Raw genomic sequence first — 20,930 nt, 5'->3', positions numbered from 1 at the left:
TCTATTTTATTTATTTTTCACATCACTGGAGATTAAACCCAGGGGCACTTGACCACTGAGCAATATCCCCAGCCCCTTTTTATTTTCAGACAGGGTCTTGCTAAGTTGCCAAAGCTTGCTTGAACTTGTGATTGTCCTACCTCAGCTTCCTAAATCACTGAGGCCACAGTCACGTGCCCGGCTCTATGCCTTTTTAATGGGCCCTTTGGGATGCCGCTTCACATTTGTGGTTGGGTGATCTGTGCCCAAGAAACTTACTATATATCTGATGTCTTATTATCATTATTGTCATTATTATTTTTGGTCTCTATTCAGTTTAATACTGCATTCATTCTATAGAAATTTGGCAATAAATGCATATATAAATACACTCCCAAGTCTTCTATTTAATGATGTAAATATTTTTCCAGGATCTTTTTTGGCACAAGCTCTTGGGGCTCTAATCCCAGAGGCAGCACCACGTGTCGGTCAGTCCATAATATCACACTCTGATGGTTTTGCCCGAGACGGCTTGCTCTCAGATGTTCTCCCTGTAAGAGTGGGAAAGGAAGAAGCTGGGACTGGGGGTAATGTTGAACCCTTAGCTACAGTCTCAGCATGTTTGCCAGAGGGACTAGCGGTTGAATAACTAGATTTACAAAAAAAAAAAAAAAAAAAAAATTGCCTTGGCATATCCTTATAAAATATGTGTATCACTAAAAAAAGAAATGGAACTGCCTACCATACTACAGCCACAAAACCAGCAGAAGGGGCCAGGAATATGCCTCTGTGGTAGAGTGGCTAGCATGCACAAGGACCTGGGTTTGATCCCTAGTGCCATAAAAATAAACCAAAACTTGCAGAAAGACTAGCAGAAGGAGAGTAGAATAATAAGGGATCTAGGAAAGGAGGAAGCCAAGTAGAGAAAGATGAGTAAAACAGAGACAAATAGAAAAAACACACAAAGATGATCCAAGAAACTTCAAATGTACCTGTAACAAAAAGAATGTAAGTGGATTAAGTTTACTGATTAAATTACAGATTTTGAAATCATTATTATTTTGGGTTGTCACTTGCATTTGAACCTGAAAAGAAAATCAGTAAATATACTTTGAGAACAGAAAAAGAAAAAATCCTCAAGAATTATGTGGATAAATCGACAAGTATGCAGTTAAAATAGAAATTTTAACATAGGTGAATTAGAAAGGGATGGGTAAAGTTGTTAAAAATTAAAGTTTAGAGTATGAATAATAAATGAAAAATACAGAACTCTATAGTCAATAAATGGAGAATATAGGTTAGTTCAAGAGCATATAGAACATTTCAAAATTGTTTACATTATAAAACAAATGAAGCAAGAACACATTCGAGAAAACTAGTATTTTCACAAATCATAATGCAATTACTTATAAATATCTTAAAATAAAAAGATATCTAACTATTTTGCCCACCAAAAATTGGCTCAGTTTAATGCAAAAATCATAATGATAGTACTTAAAATATAACATATCAAATTGTGAGATATAAATAAAAGTGGTATTTAGACATATATTTCCATGCTTAATCTATTTGAGGAATCAGGAAACATAGAAAACAAGGACTAATCCCCAAGAAGTTAGAAGTAAAATGGTATAATTACTCCTAAACATGGTGAGAAGAAAGAAATGATAAAAATAATTTCAGAAATTAACAAAATAATGATGAAGAGGATAAAAAAAACTAAAGCTGATTCTCTAAGGAAAAAAAACAATAAAACAGCTAACACTGTAGAAATATCAATGGACAAGAGATATTAATATCAGGAATAAAAATGGAACTATAACTACAAAGATACAAAATGAGAAAATTACAAAATCTGAGTAAATAAAATTGACTCCAAAAGAAAACAGAAAACAGAAATAGTCCAATAACCACTGAAGAAATCCAGTCAATGTGTAAGTTTCCTCCCAACAGCCTTAGACCTACCTTCCTTGCCAAATATTTACACATATGTTCTGGTTTCTGATGATTTTAAAGGCACATTTTACTAAATCTTGGTTGAACAAATATTCCTTTTTGTCCAATAGTTTAAATGTGTTATTGCCCTGTGTTCTGCCTCCATATTTTCTCATGAGATTTCATCAGTAACTTGTACCATTTTTCTGTTGTATGTAGCATGCTACTTTCCTCTGACTACTTTTAAGATTTTCTAATTATCTTTGGTTTGCAGCAGTTTGATCTTGATGTGCCTGTATGTAGTTTTCTTCTTATTTATTCTGCTTGGAGTTGTCGACTTATCCTTTTGTTTTATTTCACCTGTTAATCCGTTTCTAAGTCTTAATTTCTGTTGCTCTGATTTTCATTTCTGATGTAGGCTGGAAACACCAGTAGTGTGTATGAGAGTAGGTGTCAGATACAGTCTCCTCTGCCTTTCTTCTTGTTTCTCAGTCCATACCAATTCCCATCCCTATTCCTGAGTAAACTGGACACCTCTTAAGTGGATAGCCAGTTCAGGTAAGGTATAACCTGCCCTCTCCTGGCACATGCAATAGGACCCTTGGCAACAGAGGAAATAGATTTGCCCAGCTTGCTCTTCACACAGAAATTCTTAAATTGAACCAAAGTGTATTCTAGTTACCAGTGGAATACATAATACCATCATGAATTACAAGGCAGAAAGAACTTGTGGATAGGCCTGGTGAAGGAGGATAACTCTCAGATAGCTACTGATAAAATCTAGGTCTTGGCTGGGGTTGTGGCTCAGTGGTAGAGTGCTCGCCTAGCATGCAAGAGGCACAGGGTTTAATCCTCAGAACCACGTAAATGTAAAATAAAGATATTGTGTCCACCTAAAACTAAAACTAAAAAAAAAAAAAAAAAAAAAAAAAATCTAGGTCTCAGTGGGCAAATGTGACCTTGGGATTCCAAGGCTTTGCCAAAAAACCAAGAGTAATTTACTAAATCTTAAACAAGTTTCTGTATACGGCCTCTGGAACCTCAATAGTGATATTTCCACTTATAGGCTGTTAAACCCAGATTGGTGACAGGACTTGGGAGTCTTAAGAAATACTACCTGCTTCCTTAAAAGACTAGGCATGGAACCACCATTTGACCCAGCTAAACCACTCCCCAGTATTTATCCAAAAGAATTAGTCATCATACTACCATGATACACGCATACCCATGTTTATAGCAGCACGATTCACAATAGTCAAACTATGGAACCAGCCTAGGTGTCCACCAACAGATGAATGGGTAAAGAAAATGTATATATACACAGTGGAGGGGTTTTTGTTTGTTTGTTTTTCTGTGGCACTGGGGATTGAACCCAGGGCCTTGTACAAGCACTCTTCCAACTGAGCTATATCCCCAGCCCCACAATGGAGTGTTATTCAGCCATAAATAAAAATGAAATTGTCATTTGCAGAAAAATGGAAGAACTTGAGACCATTATGTTAAGCCAAACTCAGAAGGCCAAGGGTTGTGTTTTCTCTCATATGGAGAAGGTAGAGAGGAAAAAGGAAAAGAAAGGTGTGGGGGGGGATCTCATGAAACTCAAAGGGAGATCAGTAGAGGAAAGGGACCAAAGGGTGGGAGAAGGGTAGGGAACAGCGGAAGAGTTGGGAAAGGATATTAGCCAAAGTATATTGTTAAATTATATGCATGTTTAAATATGTCACAAAAAATCCCATAATTATGTACAACTGTAAGGTACCAACAAAAATGTGGAAAATAAAAGAATAACTGCCTATTATGATTTGGATGTGAAGTGTCTCCCAAAAGCTTGTGTGTAAGCCAATGCAAGAAGGTTCAAAGGTGAAATGATTAGATTATGAGAGCTTTCAGTTAATCAGTGGATTAACGGATGATAACTCTAGGCAGATAAGGTAGGACTGGAGGAAGTGGGTCACTGGGGATATGTCATTGGGTCTTTACTTTGTTCCTGGGGAGTGGAGTGCTCTCTCTGCCACACTCTTCCGCCAGGATGTTCTGCCTCACCTCAGGCCTAAAGCTATTGAGTTGGGGACTACAGACTAAAGTTCTGAATCCGTGAGTCTTAATAACTTTCCTTTCTCTTAAATAGTTCTTGTCAGGTCTTTTGGTCACAGGGACACAGAGCTTGGCTAGAACACTCCCTTAGCTTTAGACCCATAAACATCTATAATTGGGAAGTGGCCCTGGCCATATTGAATTGAGAATGTCTTCCCCAGGTTGGTAGCACAATTGGCCATGGGCATTTACAGTTGCTTTGGGTTTCACGTAGAAGCTTTCTAGTTAGGACATTTAAAGCATCCACTGATGACTACTTGGAATAGTGAGCAGGATCCCCAAGCTCAACAAGTGTTGTCAGAGGCTTTCACCTTTGTAGGAGATGTTCCCAGGCATCATGAGCCGGACTCAGCCTCCCTTTCCATCAACCTGGTTTCTTTATTTTTTTGCTTATTCTCACTAACAATATAAAGTTAGCTTTTGTGACAAATTTTTGTTCAAGAAACCTTTCACTTTAGTAATTCAGTTTGTTGGGTAAAGACTCATCAAAGTCAGGAAGGACCTTCATGGGTCTGTCTCAGGCCATGCTGAGCAGGGGCAGGTCTGAGCAGGTTGGGACGGGGACTGCCATCTTCCCCACTTCCCTGGGACCGCCTGCTGTGGCTCCCAGCCTCAGCACCACTGCACAGTCGTCTACATGGCTGTGACACCTCCCCTTCAGTGACTTTTCCTTCTAAGTGGGAGGGGAGAGAGATTGAGAAGAAACCTCAGCTCCTGCTTAGAACAGCTACAATGGGCAGCTCCAGCTGGTGTCCTGAAAGTTAGACTGAAATCCTACACCTTTTCCCCTTGAGAAAATTGATTTTTGCAAACTCTTCTGGAGTTACACTAATTTTAAAGCAAATGTCCATCTGGGATGTCAAGGAACAGCTGGACAGAGGGGACTGGTGTCATTCAGGTTTAGACCAGGACAACGTCCTGCCCTGGTCCAGTGGGCTCCATCTTCTACTCCAAGAAAGCGTCTCAATGAGTTAAGTTTTTCCTAAACAAACTCAAAGATTCCTTGGCCCTCTGACAGGGGATGGGAGAGATGTCTGCCCCAATTCTGGTTCCTTGGACCGTCCAAGGATTTTGCTGCTGGAACATAAAACAAACCTGGTGCCCCTTTGCCAGGACTTGCTTGGCTCCTCTTCTCTCCTGTTTCATTTCAGATTCTACTCCTTCCAGCCTCAAGCTCCTGCCCTTCTTTGCTTCCCCAGTCTTTAGCACTCTCTTAGTCACAGTTTACCTTTTTATTTCTGCTCTTTTTTCCCCCCTTTAGATGGCACCCGGACAGATTCTTTTCTGGGGGATCCTTCTCTGCATGGGCTTGCTTTGTCATTGCTCTTGGTCATTCTAATTGTCCAGGCTTGTCAGGCCCAATTCACAGTGGGTGGTGGCAGAGCTGTGCACATGTGCCAGGAAGGTGCAAAGGTATTAGGAAGAGGAAATGGATGATGATAAGCAGCTGGTCCTTGTAAGGGCTGCAGAGCACTGGGCAGAACACTCGATTAGTTAAGGAAAATGGTGGCAGGTATGCAGTAAACACTGGTCATCTCAACTGGTTTGTCTAGGACATTGTGGAATGTCCAGGGACATGTGGAAGCACAGCATCCATTGGAATGAGAGTAAAGGAGAGACCTGCTGAGAGTCTGCATTTAGGATGGGCAGCAGAAGGCAGGTGACACCTAAGGCCTGAGGAGGCAGGAGGCTGATGGCCTGGTCCATAATTTATACCAGAGACCCCTACTAGAAACTGATCTTCTGTCGTGGTATCCAGATCTTAGAGAGCTCGGTCTCTGAGGATCAGGACTGGAGACGCGAGAAGCACAAGGTGAGTCTACCTTCAAGGTTTTTCTCAAGTGTGAGAAGATGGGGTTGGGCATCCTTCAGGACACTCATCTTTAGTGGACTGGTCTGTGGTGCGTAGGCCCAATGAGGAATGCTCCCCTTCTGTGCTTCAGATAAGAGAAGAAGCAATTTCAGTATGTCCAAAGGCGAGAGGAAATTCCCCTCTACACATCCATAGGAAAAGCTGACTTCAGCCCATAATGCAAGATTTCACCTTTGGGTCGTTTTACCCTTGGCAGAACAGAGACAGGGGAATTTATCTGGACAGTTACTGTCCTAAGCAGATGAGATGATGGTCTCAGAGGGGGTGGCCTCCATCTGCTCCTGTGTATGTAAAGTGGAAATCAATGATGGGTGAGCTGAGCTCTCTCCCATCCCTGGAGACACAGTCCAAGTATTCTCACTCCAGCACTCTGTTCTTGCCTTAGAGGAGCTTAAGATCTTTTGCCTTTTGCTTGATTTTCTAAACACTTTTCTCAGTTCTTTTTCTTTCTTTCTTTTTTTTTTTTTTAAATAATAAAGTTCCTTCTGACACAAACAGAACTTCTCACTCATATAGACTTCAATATAGGAATCAGAAAACAACAACAACAACACAAACTCAGGCTTTTATTAGCATAGATTTATTCTATAATTTCACATTGGTAACATTTTACTTTGTAGATTGTCAATCAATGATAATGAGGCCATTTTCATGAATACAAAATCACATTAAATCAGGATGTAATGGATTACTCTCACATCACTGGTTGAACAGTACTGAGAAAAATACTTTAGAAAGATAAATGATCACAAATGAATGATACTTTTTTTTTTAAAAAAAAACAAAAACGTTGTTACAATCTCAGGATATTCTTCGGTTAACCTAACTCACAATCCAAAAGAATAACTTAATGTTTCAAAGGCAAGTCATTAACAATTGTCAATAACTGCTGGAATATTATCACAAGTATAAAATGACAAGCATTTTCAAGAATTGCTGAAATGGTCTCTAAATGCAAAGGTATCACAACTGGACTGGAAGATTCTATCTTTTTATTTGTTCCTGGACAACTAGAAGAATAAGGAAAGCATGCACTGAGCTGATGACAATAAGCATCACGAAAATCCCAAGAGCCTTAATGTATCAAGGGTTTTCCAAGTTCCAGACATCAAGAGAAGTGCTAAAAGGGTGTTATGTCACTTGCTCCTAATAACCACCCTGTATTATAATCTTCCCATTTGCAGATGAGGAAACTTACATTCACAGAAGCTAAGCAACTTGGTTACAGTTGCACAAATCTACCATGAGGCTGTGCATCAACTGTGTTGGAGCTTCACCTAGCATGTAACTAAACGGTGCTCGTCTACACTGTCCTAGCACACTTGACATGGCATGTGTGGGCCAGATGCGCATGCTCATGAAGTCTATGAACAATTAAAGGAAGTTTGGATATATGCACAGATAGCAGCAGGGAAGCTTTATTCCAAGTTCTGCACAAAAGGAGTCACTGAAAACAAGCAAACCTAAGGGTAACTGCTGGCATGTTAACTTTTGGCTTTCGACACATTTGAGTCTACCTGTTATTTACTAGATATTTACAGAGTTCAAGGTGTAATTTGAAGATGGGACTGCTGAAAACTCTCTGCAGAATTTTGAGGACACAATTTGAAATCCACTAAGATGGTGGGAAAGTGGGCAGGCTCAAGTCAGGAGATCCTGAGCTGCTTCTTAGCATTTTGGTGTTGAGACTACTTAACCCATATGACCTTCAGCTAATTTTTATATAAAATAAAATTAAAACCCCCTATAAAGAGGTGGTTGCTGCATACTTAGATGTGTGTGAAATGCCTGGCGCAGTGCAGGTCCTCAATAAAGGGGAGGTCCTTCACTCTCCTCTTTGTTCTCTATGGCCACTAAACCCCCTTCTCCAACCAGACTGGGACCAGGCCTTGGAGTCATCTGTTCTTCAGGGTCTGACATGGCACCCAGCACAGAGGCGGGAGGAACACTTCTCAGGAAAGAGAATAAAGAAACCTATGGGTGGAGATGGTCCCATTCATTTAACCATGACCCACGACCTTTCTGCTGGGGCTGTGAATTTATCTACAAATATGGTTACTTTGCTTCCACTTGTCTGCACCAACAACTTATCTCATTGGAAACTTCCAGAAGGCATAGCCCATCTTGCAGGTTTGTACTTGCTCAACTGTAGGCAGTAGCTGGAGGTTTACAGTTCCTGTACGGTGTCTAGCAATGCTAGGGATTCAGCAAGAACTGGCTGAGTTAAGACAAGGAGATTGTGGACAAGCGAAGTCACTTTGTGACTTTCTAACTTATTATACTTTCTAACTTATTACAAAAGCTATTTTCTTTTCTAGCATCAATTCTTTCTTCTATGGTACAGGTAAGCTTTGGTCCATTTGGGGTATTTAAAGGAAACCAGAAGTCTGGGTGTTTTGGATGTCTTTAGACTTACTATCTATCATTTGGAAGTTAATCTTTTATTAATTAACAATCTACTTAGGGGGTAAGAAACTCCAAACATTTTTTTTTTCTAGAAAGAAAAAATAAAGACTTGGCTATCATGCCTTGACTTCAATTCTATACATTAAAGAAAATATCATAAGGGTCTTAATTTAAATATACAAAAGTCCCAGGTCCACTGGTTGGCAGTGGTCTTAGCAGTTGGTTTATAGTCATCGCCCTCATTATCCAAGTGGCCACAGCCTCCCTCTGGCCCTTCAATAGTCTCATTTTCTTTTCCTTCTTTCTTTTTTTTTTTTTTGGCGAGAGAGTGGGATCTGGGGATTGAACATCCAGGGGCACTTTGCCACTGAGCTACATACCCAGCCCTTTTTGTTTTTTTAAATTTTGAGACAGGGTCTTACTAAATTGCTGAGGGCCTCACTAAGCTGCTGAGGCTGATCTTGACGTTGGGATCCTCCTGCCTCAGCCTGCCAGTTCGCTGGAATTACAGGCGTGCACCAGCGCGCCCAGGGATATTCTCATTTCCAAAGGAGGCCTCTTCCTCCTCTTCTTCCCGTACTACCTTCATCAACTCCAGGAAGTTGGGAAGCGGGCCCTGATCCTTTAGCTCCCTAAGCCGACACCAGAGAACCTCACCAAGGTTGGCCCCAGCCATGACCTGCTCCAGGCGGACCTGGTCCACGATATTCTTGGGGATGGCCCGTTTCTCCACAGCTCTCCGGAGCAGGGTTTCTAGTCTTAGCAGATAGGCTGAGACTTTCTCCCCTTCCTCCTGAAAGGTCTTCAGGTATCTCACCTGGGAGGTCCTGCGGCTCTCCAGGCTCCCAAACACCTGTTTAAAGGCCTCCAGACACTCCTCCACACTGATGGCTGGGTTGTCTGCCTGCACTATGTGCATGAGGTCCAGGGCGGGGCCTCGCAGGCTCTCCACCAGCCACCTCTTCTTTTCTGCCTCTGAGACGGGCCACTCTTTGACTATCTCAGTGGCCTGTTCCAACCAGACCTCAAATGGCTCTTCCTCTGGGCCAGGCTTGGCACTCCCTGAGAACACTCTCAGTTTCCGATATCTCATGGGTAGCAGGGGCTGAGGGGCATGTGCCATTGCCTGTCCCAACAGATGGGCCAGTAACTCTGGAGATATACAGGGTACTGTAGCTGGAGATACCCCATCGTGCCCAAGGGCTCGGAACATACTTGAGACTGTCTGTCCCTCTTTTTCTAGAAAGATGTTCAGTCTTTCAAGAAATTCAGTGTCCTGGTTAGGGGTCTTAAAGATCACTTTCCAGACACCCCCCTTTCCCTGAACCTCACTAGGGATCACTGAGACATCAATATCCTCCATAAGCTCCAATAAGACGGCATTGGCATTCTCCTGCTTCCGGAATATCTGGCCAAGCAATCTATACCTGCCCAGAGACTTTAAAGTCTCCTGCAGGATTGCCTGGATCTCAGCCTCATCGCAGTCCACTGGTATGCCCATCACCATCAGTGACTTCTGGTCATCCACACTCATGATCCTGCACCAGTCCTCTAACAGTGCCACTGCCATTGTCCCAGATACGGAACCACTCACTCTCTATAGGTAGCAACTAGTGCTGTGGCTATGCACAGCCTTAGGGGTGATAATACTCCAAACTCACAACCCACCAGAGGGTCTCTCCACGAGCAGTCTCAAAATCTTCAAGCAGGACCAGTTACTTGCACTTCCCCGTTTGTCTGCAGACCTACCCCAAGGTAGTGCCACTGCCTCTGGCTCTGCAGTCCACTTGCTGCTGTTTCCCTCCTGGACTTTGGCAGCCACGTGGCACTGACCCTTCCCTGACCGTGGAGGCACCTGGAAGAGCTGCTTTTCCCACTGTCGCCTGGTCTCTGACACTTCTCCTCTCTCCAGTTGGTGGGAAAATATCTTCTACTCCAGCACCCAGGACTCCTGGAGAGATGCATCATAGAGGGTGGCTTAGAATCCTGGTGAAACAATGCTCATTTCTAACCTCAGCCCAGGAAGCATTCGAACTCTAGTTTGGGATGGAACTGGGGGTAGACTGGAGTCTTCGCCTCCCACTGCACTTTTGTCCACCCCATTCTGATAGGGTGGTCCTGTTACATCCCTTCTTTGCTTACTGTGACTTTTCCCCTCTAGGGGAACTTACTGCAATCTAGTCTCACTGCCTCAAATGATTAGTAGACATGTTGATTAATGTCTAGGTCCCACCTGCAGCAGGATTCAAGATCTTTGCATGAGCTGGGGATGTAGCTCAATGGCAAAACATTTGCCTTGTGTTATGGTTTAGATAGGAGGTGTTCAACGCTCACATGTGACACAATGTAAGGAAGTTTAGAGGTGGGTGAAATGATCGGGTTATAACAGCCTTAACCTCAGAGCAGTAATTCACTTGAAGGAATTAACTGGGCAGTAACTTAGGCAGGTAGGGTGTGTCTGGAGGAGACATGTCACTGGGGGTGTGCCTTTGGGGTTTATATTTTGTCCTTGGTGAGTACAGATCTCTCTGCTTTCTAGTGGCCATGTCCTGAGCTGCTTTCATTCATTCATCACCCTCTTCTGCAGGATGTTCTGCCTCACCTTGGGTCTACAGCAATGCAGCCATCCATCTATGAACTGAGGATTCATAATACCGAATAAACTTTTCTCTTGTAAAACTGCTCTTGTGAGGTCTTTTGGTCATAGCAGTGAAAAAGCTGACTAATATACTTAGCATGCATGAGGCCCTGGGTTCAATGCCCAGCATCACAAAACAAAACAAAAAACAAACCTTTGCTATTTGAAAGATGAAATAAGATGCAGCTAGATACCTTTTTATGAGTTCCAGAATGTTCTGTTAGAGTCAAGGAGTTTATATATTCAGCTTCCAGCAAAGGACGATGTTACCCTCCTTCATACAATGGTGTGTGAGTCTGAGCTTCAGCCAGGCCAAACTGTCCTGTTACACATAAATAAGAATGACATATTTTTATGCCTACTATCCAGTAATGAAGATTAATGCAACTTATTAAAAACATGACAATACAGTAGAGAAGGATGAAAAAAATGTGACCAGTCTTCAAAATTTAACTTAAATTACCTAAAAAAGAGGGAAATGCTTCATGTCTTTGATTTAAAAAGTCTTAGTTGGGCATGGTGGTGCATGCCCATATTCCCAGACACTCAGGAGGTTGAGTCTGGAGGATCAAAAGTTCAAAGCAAGTCTCAGCAATTTAGCCAGGACCTAACCAATTTAGGGAGACTCTGTCTCAAAATAAATTTAAAAAACTTCGGACATAGCTCAGTAATAACATACCCCTGGGTTCAACCCCTAGTACCAAAAAAAAAAAAAAATCAACTGAGAGTTACTCAAACATTTAGAAATAAGTAATAGGTTACTAAAATCTCAAGGCCAAATAAGTTAAATCTGGAATTATGGAATAATCCACTTTTAGGTCTAGTGACGCTCACAAAGGCACAAAGGGGTTGTTTCTTTGGCTATGGATGGTAAACTACTAACACAAAACTTTGTACCACCCACACTCATTTGATAGAGTGCTTGCCTGTCTGGACAGTGGAGAGCTTAATGGGGAGGAGTCCCTCCAATAATCATGAGGGTAACTTTTTTTTTTTTTTCAAAATGGGGATTGAACCCAGGGATGTTTTACCACAGTGCTATATCACCAACCCTTTTATTTTGAGATGATGTCTCCTTAAATTTCCGAGACTGGCCTTGAACTTGAAATCCTCCCACCTTAGTCTCTAAATTGCTGGGATTACAGACCTGTGCCACTGTACCCAGCTGTGACTGGATAACAGGCCACATCCTGTGCTTAGACAAACTATGATAACTACTAAGTCACTAGGCAATGGAACCTCATGGGGACCCTGCAGCATATGCATTCCATGGTTGACCCAAATACTGTTGCTGAATATCTCACACTGAAGACGTGGAGTGTATGTTGGGAGCTACAGCTATTTTCTCCTTGGCCTGAAAATCTCTACCAATCCAAACTGAGTTCATATATCACAGATGCCAGTTTATTGCTATGGTAGCAGCTGTTCTAGAAAGAGTGGCTCCAAAATCCTTCTGGGAGTTGCTGAAGGTCACACCATAGTGCCAGAGAGCTAGAGGAACAAAATGTTGCCCCATACCTATGCCTGGAAGCCCCAGGGACCTGAGACTGCTGAAAGCTCCAGGCCTGAATTTCCTTTCTAAAATACAGGATGACTTTCCTCCCCATTGGAGTATCTAGAGGACACCTGGTATGTAAAAAGTCACTGAAGGCCCAGGAAGAAACATCTCCCATGCTGTTAAGGTTTAGATATATGGTACCCCACCCCCACTCCAAACCTCATGTGTGGGACAATACAAGAATGTTCAGAGGTGAAAAGATTGAGTTATGAGAGTCTCAACCTAACCAGTACATTTATCCACTGGTGGATTAACTGGCTGGAAGATGTGGGTCATGGGATGTGTACCTTGGGGTTTACATTTGCCCCTGGTGAGCAGAGCACGCTCTCTCTCTCTTTCTGTGCTCCCTGATGGCTCTGCCCTTCCATCATATGTTCTGCCTCACCTTGGGCCCAGGGCTATAGAGTCCGTCATTTATGGCAGAGGCCTCTGAAACCATGAGCCCCAAATAAACTTTCCCTCCTCTATGTTGTTCTTGTCAGGTCTTTTGGTCACAGCGACAAACAAACAAACAAACAAAAAACAAAAACAAAAACAAAAAAAAAACATATGACTAAAACAGAGGACTGTGGAAAAGCTGTCATGCCAAAATTCGGATAACCTCTGGAGGACTCTTTTCGCAGGATAGAATTCCCAACTAGAATGTGAACCTCAATAACGAGATTCAAGTGGATTGCCGATTGAACCCAGGGGTGTTTTATCTCCCCTGTCCTGTTTTATTTTGACACAGGGTCTTGCTAAATTGGGGAAGCTGGCCTTGAATTTGTCATTCTCCTGCTTCACCTCCCCTAGTCGCTGGGATTACGGATGAATGCCCATGTGCCTGGCAAAATATGTAAGAACTTGATATTCTTCTCACATAATAATCTGGAAAAGAAACCAGGCTTCCAAGTGAAGACCCCCCACTGAAATTGTTGGGGTAGTTTAATCAGATCCTGATCTTGGGTATGGTACCTCAATCTCTTGAAATCTGTTTCCTAACTTGGAAAGCGGCCACCCCACTGGGCTGCTGTGCCTTGGAAATTACACAAACTCGCTTTAACAAACGCGAAGCACATCTGCAGCTAAGTCCTAGGAGGAGATGAGTATATTCTCTGTTTTCCTGACTTCTCGTTTCGGAGATTCCTAATCTTCAAAGGTGGCCTCATGCCCTCCAAATTTAACTCCATACATCTAACGATCCCTTACAGTTGAGAGGGGCGGACAGGTGGACAATGTGGCTGAATTCTTCGTCAGGCTGCCCTGCGCAAACCCACCCAGGTTACTGAGCATGCGCACAACTTCCTCCAGAGCCACCAGAGGATGGACTAGTTTCTGCAGGCTTTTGCCACAGTGGAGCGAGGTGAAGAGGTGGGGCTGGAAAGGACCAGTGGCAGTGGCCTCTGGCTGAAATGACGTAGAGATGGACAGAAGAAGGAAGAAGGAAGACCCCCACGGAGGGAAAATGCCCAGTGATATCCAACAACCTTGCGGCCGTGGCTGCATAATCTGCACATATCCATCGAGTCCCTCAATTTTCCTCCAGCTTGGCCCCACACAATTCACCGCACTCCCTCCCAACGAGCACCTACTACCTACCACCCACGTGACACCCGGGCCTGCTCACACGTAATGAGCCACGCAAGCGGCATCTGGCAACCCGGGAAACCTGGTGGCTCTGGCGCAGTGCGCTACTGGGGCAGAGATGTGGGCTCTAGTTGGTGCGCCCCGGAAGCCAGAAAGCCTGGCGATTTAGGGAATGTGTATCATTCTGATTAGCCCCACCCCCACTTTTAATGCTGTTAGTGGTCGGAAGATACCAAATCATGACACTCTCTTGGTCCTTTCTTGGGGCAGTGGCGTATATTATGATACCTGGTACCATAACTTAATCTATTAGGGTACCTTGGCTAATACAGAGGTTCTATTTCTTTATTCCGTAAACTGTGGCTCAAGGCAAGGATTCGCAGACTGCACTTTTTGCTACACACCATTTTTCTTTGCTATGCCCCTCTGCAGTTCTCCCCTCCATCTTGTACTCTCCCCGCTCCCAACACTATGGATGCACAAAACCGAGAACCTTCTTATTTCCCTTTGCTTTCTGTAGCCCGCCTAGGCACAAAGGTACATAACTTTAGTGTCCTGGGGTCCCCAGTCACGTTCCTGTTCCTGCTACTTGACTGCACCATTTCTCCTCCCAGCGCTTGCCAGGCTGACCCCTTCCACATCCATCAGTTCACACCTCGGGTAAGAGGGTGGGAGCCGCATCCTTGATGCGCCCCCGCCCCAGGCCCACCTCTGCAATGCGACAAAAGAGAGGCGCCAGGGCCAGTAGGTGCGAGAGAATGGCCTTGGGTCCTCGGCCCGCTTACCTGACCCATACTTACCCAGGCGCCGAGAGCGGTTAGCGGGCTTGCCACTGCGCAAACGTTAGCCGGTGGTCTGGCCGCTTCACTTCCGGAGCGCAAGGCTCTGGGGCGCCGCCCTCCCCTCCCCTCTCGCTCCGCGCTCTCCCCGCCGCCCGCTCCGCGCCCCGCCCCCGCCCCCGCCCCCGCCTGCGCCCGGCTCCTCCCCGCGCTGCCGGGAACTGGCTGTCTCCCGGCTCCGCTGCCGCAGCGGCCGCCCTCCCAGACCCAACTTTGCCGCTCGCCTGAGCTCGCTGGGCGGCTGCGGGGGGCGTGGGCAGGGAGGGGAGAAAGCGGGGTCAGGGGGAGGGACCAGAGGGGTGGGTCGCCGCTCGCCAGCCCTCCTTCCTTTCTGTACACCTTGCGGTAGGCAGAGCGAGGCAGCCTCGCAGCAGCTCGGGGTTTGTGCTCACCGAGAGGGAGACTTAGGGACCCGCAGACGGACGGACTGACTGGCGGAGAGGACCCTCCCCGTGTCCCCGCGCCATGGCCGAGAGGAAGCAGTCTGGGAAGGCGGCAGAGGACGAAGAGGTCCCTGCCTTCTTTAAAAACCTGGGCTCGGGCAGCCCCAAGCCCCGGCAGAAATTCTGTGGCATGTTCTGCCCGGTGGAAGGGTCCTCGGAGAATAAGACCATCGATTTCGACTCGTTGTCGGTGGGCCGGGGCTCGGGGCAGGTGGTGGCTCAGCAGCGGGACGTCGCCCACTTGGGCCCGGACCCGCAGCCGCCGTACTCCCGCCAGGGCCGGCGTGCCGGCGGGGAGCCATCTGTTGAATCGGGCCGGAAGGTGGAGATCCGGCGGACCTCGGGCAAGGAGGCTCTGCAGAACCTCAACGACCAGGTTGGTATGAGGGCTTGTGGGTGGAGACGGAGACGGGGCGCGGGGGTCGCCCCTCCCTCGCCCCCTTCCACCTCGGCGGAGAACCGAGCACCCCAGAGCACCCCAGCGTGCCCGCCTTCAGGACCCGCCCTGAATATTGCCTCCCGCATCTGCACGCGCGCACCCCACCCTGCCCGCCCCTTCTGAGCGCAGGGTGCGGCGAGGCTCAGGCTGGGCGGTGGGAGGCTGTGTGCCCACAAAGGCTGCCGGCGCCTCCTGGGCCTGGGAGGTGGGGAGTGGGCATAAAGGACAGGCGGATCCCTGGCTGGGGACGTCGCATGGGGGTTGGGGTGACTATGGTTCCATTCTTCTTAAATCCTCCCGGGCGGCTTCCGTTTGCAGCTGTGGCTGGGTGCCCCACCCTTTTTTGATGCAGCTTGGAGCGTGCAGTGGAGGGTTGGCGTGAAGGCCTGTGGACTCCCCGGGGGTCGGGAGGGGCAGGGGTTCCGACGGCTACTCAGCTACTCATGGTCACACCTCCTCGGCACCTCTCGTCCTGAGCTCCGAGGTCAGTACCATGGCTAGCGCCTCCCTGAACAGCCTCGGAGAATCTCTCCACCCTGCTTCCTATTCACAGCATGCGAAGAGCAAGGGAGGCAGTGGGTCACCCAAGGAAACCGAGAGGCTCCTAAATAGCCCATGTGGAAAACGGAGTTTTGCTTAAGTGTCTCAGTAAAGGCTTCCCAGAGCGTCACCCGCTCTGCCCGCTTGGGAAGCACCTTGGGGATGGGGGACTTAAGTGGATTATGTTCAAAGGGTAAGAAAGAAAAGGAAAAAGCCTCCTCACGTTTGAAGACTGGTCTCCTTATATTGTGTTAATGGGGAGACAAAGAAGGTTGGTTGGATAACCTTGATTTTAGAAAATGTTTAATGTTTGGCACATGTGAGCAGAGAATATTTAAAACCCAATAGTCTTCATACACACAATTTTTTCTTTAACGGGGTGATCTTTATATTTGTGCAATATTTTTTTTCACAGTCTTAATTTCTCAACTGATCATCTACAGTGCAAAATGTTTTAACACTCTTTTTTTGTTTCTTTTCTCTCACACCCATGGTGAAGATGAGAAAAATCAATCAAGGATCATTTGTTGAATACCTGTTGTATGCCTTGCCTGCTAGGTAGTCATAAAAAGTTCAAGATGCTTCCTCTCAAAGGGCTTCGAGAGAAGTTGGGGTATTCTATGCACATTCACTGAGGGATTTCACATGCATTTATTAAGGTTAAGGTTTATTAAGGTTAAGGTTGCATACCCATCAGAGAACAATTAAGAATAGATAAGAATGTTTGGCGGGCTGGGGTGTAGCCATAGTTGCCTAGCACATATGAGGCACTGGATTCAACCCCCAGCACCACATGAAGACAAATAAATAAAATAAAGAATGTTTGGAGCATGATATTCCCCTTTCCTGCCATGGCATTCAGTTTTGTAGCTTTTGACTTTTACAGAACCAATTCTAAGAACAATAAATGATTTGCTGTCATTTTCAAAAGGTGAGGCAACTAATCAATTTATATTCACTCTCCCACTTCCTGTCCTGACATTCAATTTATCTCATATCCATGTTTTCCTATGAGGCAACCAGAAGAATCTAAATCTGAAAAAAAAAAATTTGCTTTGTTCCAAGGGATCATACAATTGAATCAAAAGTTTCTAATTAATATACCTGATGGTGAAAGTGGGGTGAGTGTGCTGTACTTCCTTGTGGGAGGACCCTGGGTGAGGCCAGGATCACACAAAATCATGATTGTGTATGCAGTGTCATGGGAGGCAAGTGTGCTGCTAATTCTGATGTCCTGGAGGGAGCAGAAAAACACCTGGAAAGCAAAGAAGAGATAATGTAAAGAATGGCAGACCAGGGGACAGGGGTTGAGAGTGGTCACCCTATATTGATGGCAGTGAGGTGAAGCTTGCTTTTGAAAGGCTTAGTTTCACTGGGTTAAATACACATCTTCCTTGCTGTCCATTTAGAAGCTTAGATGTTTGATCATCAGGGCTATTTGTTCAGACACTCCCTAAATTTAATTGGACTTCTAGATTGTAACCCTAGAAGAGGGGGAGATTTGAAGAGAAAAATATCCAATCGAGATCCCATGCAGTTTAGCCTGCTTGGTTGTTATAATAGAGGGCACTTCTGCTCAGTCTTAGTCTTTCTGCAGTCCTCCTAGCATTATCACATAAGGGCTGCTCCTATGGGATTTGTCATTCATAACTAAGAACATTTACCTGGATAGGTGCTTACAATGTTTGAATTTTTCATGCCTATGTAAGAGGGAAAAAGCATTTGGCGTGCATACATGTATTTGTATATAACAATGAAGATTTCCAAAAGCACAGTTGAGCCCACCATTTTGACTGAATTGAGTGGTCATTACTTGGTTTTCAGCTAATAAGCAAAGGTGACTGCCAGCATCTCATTGCAGTCCTCTCAGGAGCCCTAGCACAAAGAGGCAAACTGAGTGCACCCTGGGAACTTTGTCTAATGCCCTCTCTCTGCCCCTGAATCTGTATTTGTAGGTACTGTTAGTGGGAGGTCAGATGTGGCTTTGCCTGCCTGTCATACTAAGAGTCCTGATATTGTTCTAGCAACTTTGGGAAGGGAGGAAACAGCTTCCTTAGCCATGTGGCTCATAAGAGATGAGAGGCTGAGTGGATACATTGGCAGGGCCTAAATGAAAGATGCTGCAGAGTGTGAGCAACTCAGCACCAGGAAGCATGAGGTGTGGTGTGACCTGGGCTGTCAGGTTTTGGTGAAGGGAAAGGGGATAATGGCAGCTATGAGTGAAGAAAGCTTCTATCTTGTTATTGTCTTTTTTACCATATATCACTGCAGACATCCACTTTGGGGAGCAGTGAAATTACATTGATTACCACCTGGGAGGGACTCTCGGATGGAGAACAGGAAGGCAGCTCCATAATGAATTAGTAAGTTTCCTTATTGTAACAGAATATCCATGGAAGGCTACTTATGAGGTAAAGAGGATTGTTTTGTCTGAGGGTTCCACACACACACACACACACACACACACACACACTCACACATCAGGGTCCCACAATTCTTTTTGAGAGCACACCCACAGTGACCTCAAACAAGGACCCACCTCTTAATGGTCCATGCCACCTCCCAGTACTGCCATTCTGGGGACCAAGCCTTTCCGTATGAACACTGAACATCTGCATCATAGCCTACTTGTCCCTTGCCAGTGCCCTTGTGTCCCATCCTCTTCCCTTCATCCCAGACATTCCCTCCCTTCCACCCCAGGCATGGTTTAGCCACAATCCACTGCTCATCCGGGGATACTGGACTGTGAGCATGCCCTCCAGAAGGACGTCCAGGCCCTTCTCCTAGCAGCAGACACCCTGTGCAGACTGGAGTGGCAGGGGAAGTGACTGTCCTTTTCCAGGGCAGGTACAGTGAGTGAACCAGGGAGAGCACTGCTGTGACCTGATGGCTTGACTGTGTCTCCTGAAAGCTTATGTTGGAAACCTAATGCCCAGTGTGGCAGTGTTGGGGGTAGGACCTATTAATGGGAGGGCTCTACCTTGTGCATGGATGGATGCTGATCACATTGTCACCCTCACCACATGTGGCTCCTTGATCTGACTTCCTGACCCCCAGAACCACAAGCCAAATAATCTTCATTATAAGTCACACAGTCCCAGGTATTCTCTTCTAGCAGGACAGAGTGGTTTAAGACAACCACCAAGTCTCTGAAATGCTTTCTAATATCACCCCCACCCCAATATTGGTTCCCTCCAGTGCCAGGTGCCCACTGCTCTGTTGCCCCCGTACTGTTCAACACCACCTCACCCTTCCTCATAGCAAGCCCCTTCTAAGTCCCTCTTCCTTAAAGGGCAACGTGTTCACTCTCCCCCTCTGCTCTTCCTTCTCCCATCCAGAATACTTTCCTTGAGTTAATCGTGGAGGCAGAGAAATCCTAGTAATTAAAGTAGTTCACCTTTTGTGTGAACGGCTAATATCTAAGTTGTCCCCAGAGATTCTTGTTTGATAATAGACTAGTCTGAGAAACAAAAGGGATGTCTAGTTAGTGGGATGTGTGGTGGAGTTCTGGCCTGGAGCCTAGAACCAGGGCAATGATTTGGTACTTTAGAGGTCACTAACATTGCTCCAAAGAGGAGGTTTACAGATATGACCATTTGGGCATTCAGGATTCAAAAAAGACCTGAGAGTCACTCAAGGTCATGGGGTGGGGGAGAGAGAGAGAGAGGGAGAGGGAGAGGGAGAGGGAACTGGGAGGGATCAGTACTTGGAAAGGGGAAAGAAATAATGATAATCCATTATAATTGGTTGCTCCTGATTCCCCAACTGATTATTGAACTGATCATATAACTAGTTAAATCGGAAACAAATTTTAATTTTGGTAAAATGCACATATTGTAAAATTTCCTGCCTCAGTCATTTTTAAATGTGCAGTTCCATGTAGCGTTACGAATGTTCATTGTGGGGCTGGGATTGTGGCTCGTGGTAGTGTGCTTGCCTAGCATGCATGAGACACTGAGTTCGATTTTCAGCAACACATACAAATAAATAAATACATAAAGATCCATCAACAACTAAAAAATATTTAAAAAAAATAAGAATGTTCATTGTTATGCAAATGATTTCCAGAGCTTTTCCATCTTGCAAAACTCAAACTCTGTACCAGGTCAACAGCCACTCCTGATCCCGCCCCCAGCCCTCACTCACCCTTCTCCTCTGAGTCTGACTACTCAACTCTGACTTCTGCCTCTGAGTCCAGCTATTCAAGATACCTGGTGTCAGTGGAATCAAACAGCTTTGTCCTCTGGGACTGGATCATTTCACTCTGCATAATGTCCTTCAGGATTTCCCATATGATAGCAAGGGACAGAATTTCCTTTTATAAAAGGCGAGGAGAATCGTTGTCATTGAACTGTCCCTGATGAATCTGACCCTGAGCTCTTGAATGTTGCATAGTTCACAAACTCCTGGGTCTATGCCATGAAAATCAAGGCAGGGCTGGCAATTCTTCCAGGTCTGATAGATAGGCCAGGTATTCCTAGGAGTCCTTTGGTGCACAAGTCCCTCTTTTCTCCCCTGAGAAAGGAGGAACTGTCGGAACTGACCAGCTGGTTACAGTGTGCACGCAGGAGGCTCAGGCAGGAGGATGACAAGTTTGAGGCCAGCCTTAGTGACTAGAAC

General features: G+C 45.3%; 2 protein-coding genes across 2 annotated transcripts in view; one reads left to right on the top strand and one right to left on the bottom strand.

The window, feature by feature from the left end:
- Nucleotides 1-6,448: 6,448 nt before the first annotated feature.
- On the bottom strand, nt 6,449-14,937 carry Pnma2 (PNMA family member 2). The gene is made up of 3 exons (XM_076852281.1): nt 14,850-14,937; nt 11,120-11,247; nt 6,449-10,238 (listed from the first exon to the last, which is right to left on the bottom strand). The coding sequence occupies exon 3, from the start codon at nt 9,855-9,857 to the stop codon at nt 8,793-8,795; it is 1,065 nt and encodes a 354-aa protein (XP_076708396.1). The 5' UTR covers nt 9,858-10,238; nt 11,120-11,247; nt 14,850-14,937; the 3' UTR covers nt 6,449-8,792.
- Nucleotides 14,938-15,353: 416 nt separating this feature from the next.
- Dpysl2 (dihydropyrimidinase like 2) overlaps nt 15,354-20,930 on the top strand; it is a 113,268-nt gene continuing 107,691 nt past the window's right edge. The window contains exon 1 of the mRNA XM_076853548.1: nt 15,354-15,707. Within this exon, the coding sequence (XP_076709663.1) occupies nt 15,354-15,707 (354 nt within the window). The remainder of the gene's footprint in view (nt 15,708-20,930) is intronic.

Source organism: Callospermophilus lateralis, chromosome 4 (genome assembly GCF_048772815.1).
Source record: "Callospermophilus lateralis isolate mCalLat2 chromosome 4, mCalLat2.hap1, whole genome shotgun sequence".
In the NCBI taxonomy this organism is placed as follows: domain Eukaryota; kingdom Metazoa; phylum Chordata; class Mammalia; order Rodentia; family Sciuridae; genus Callospermophilus; species Callospermophilus lateralis.
This window is presented reverse-complemented; position numbering and strand designations above follow the sequence as displayed.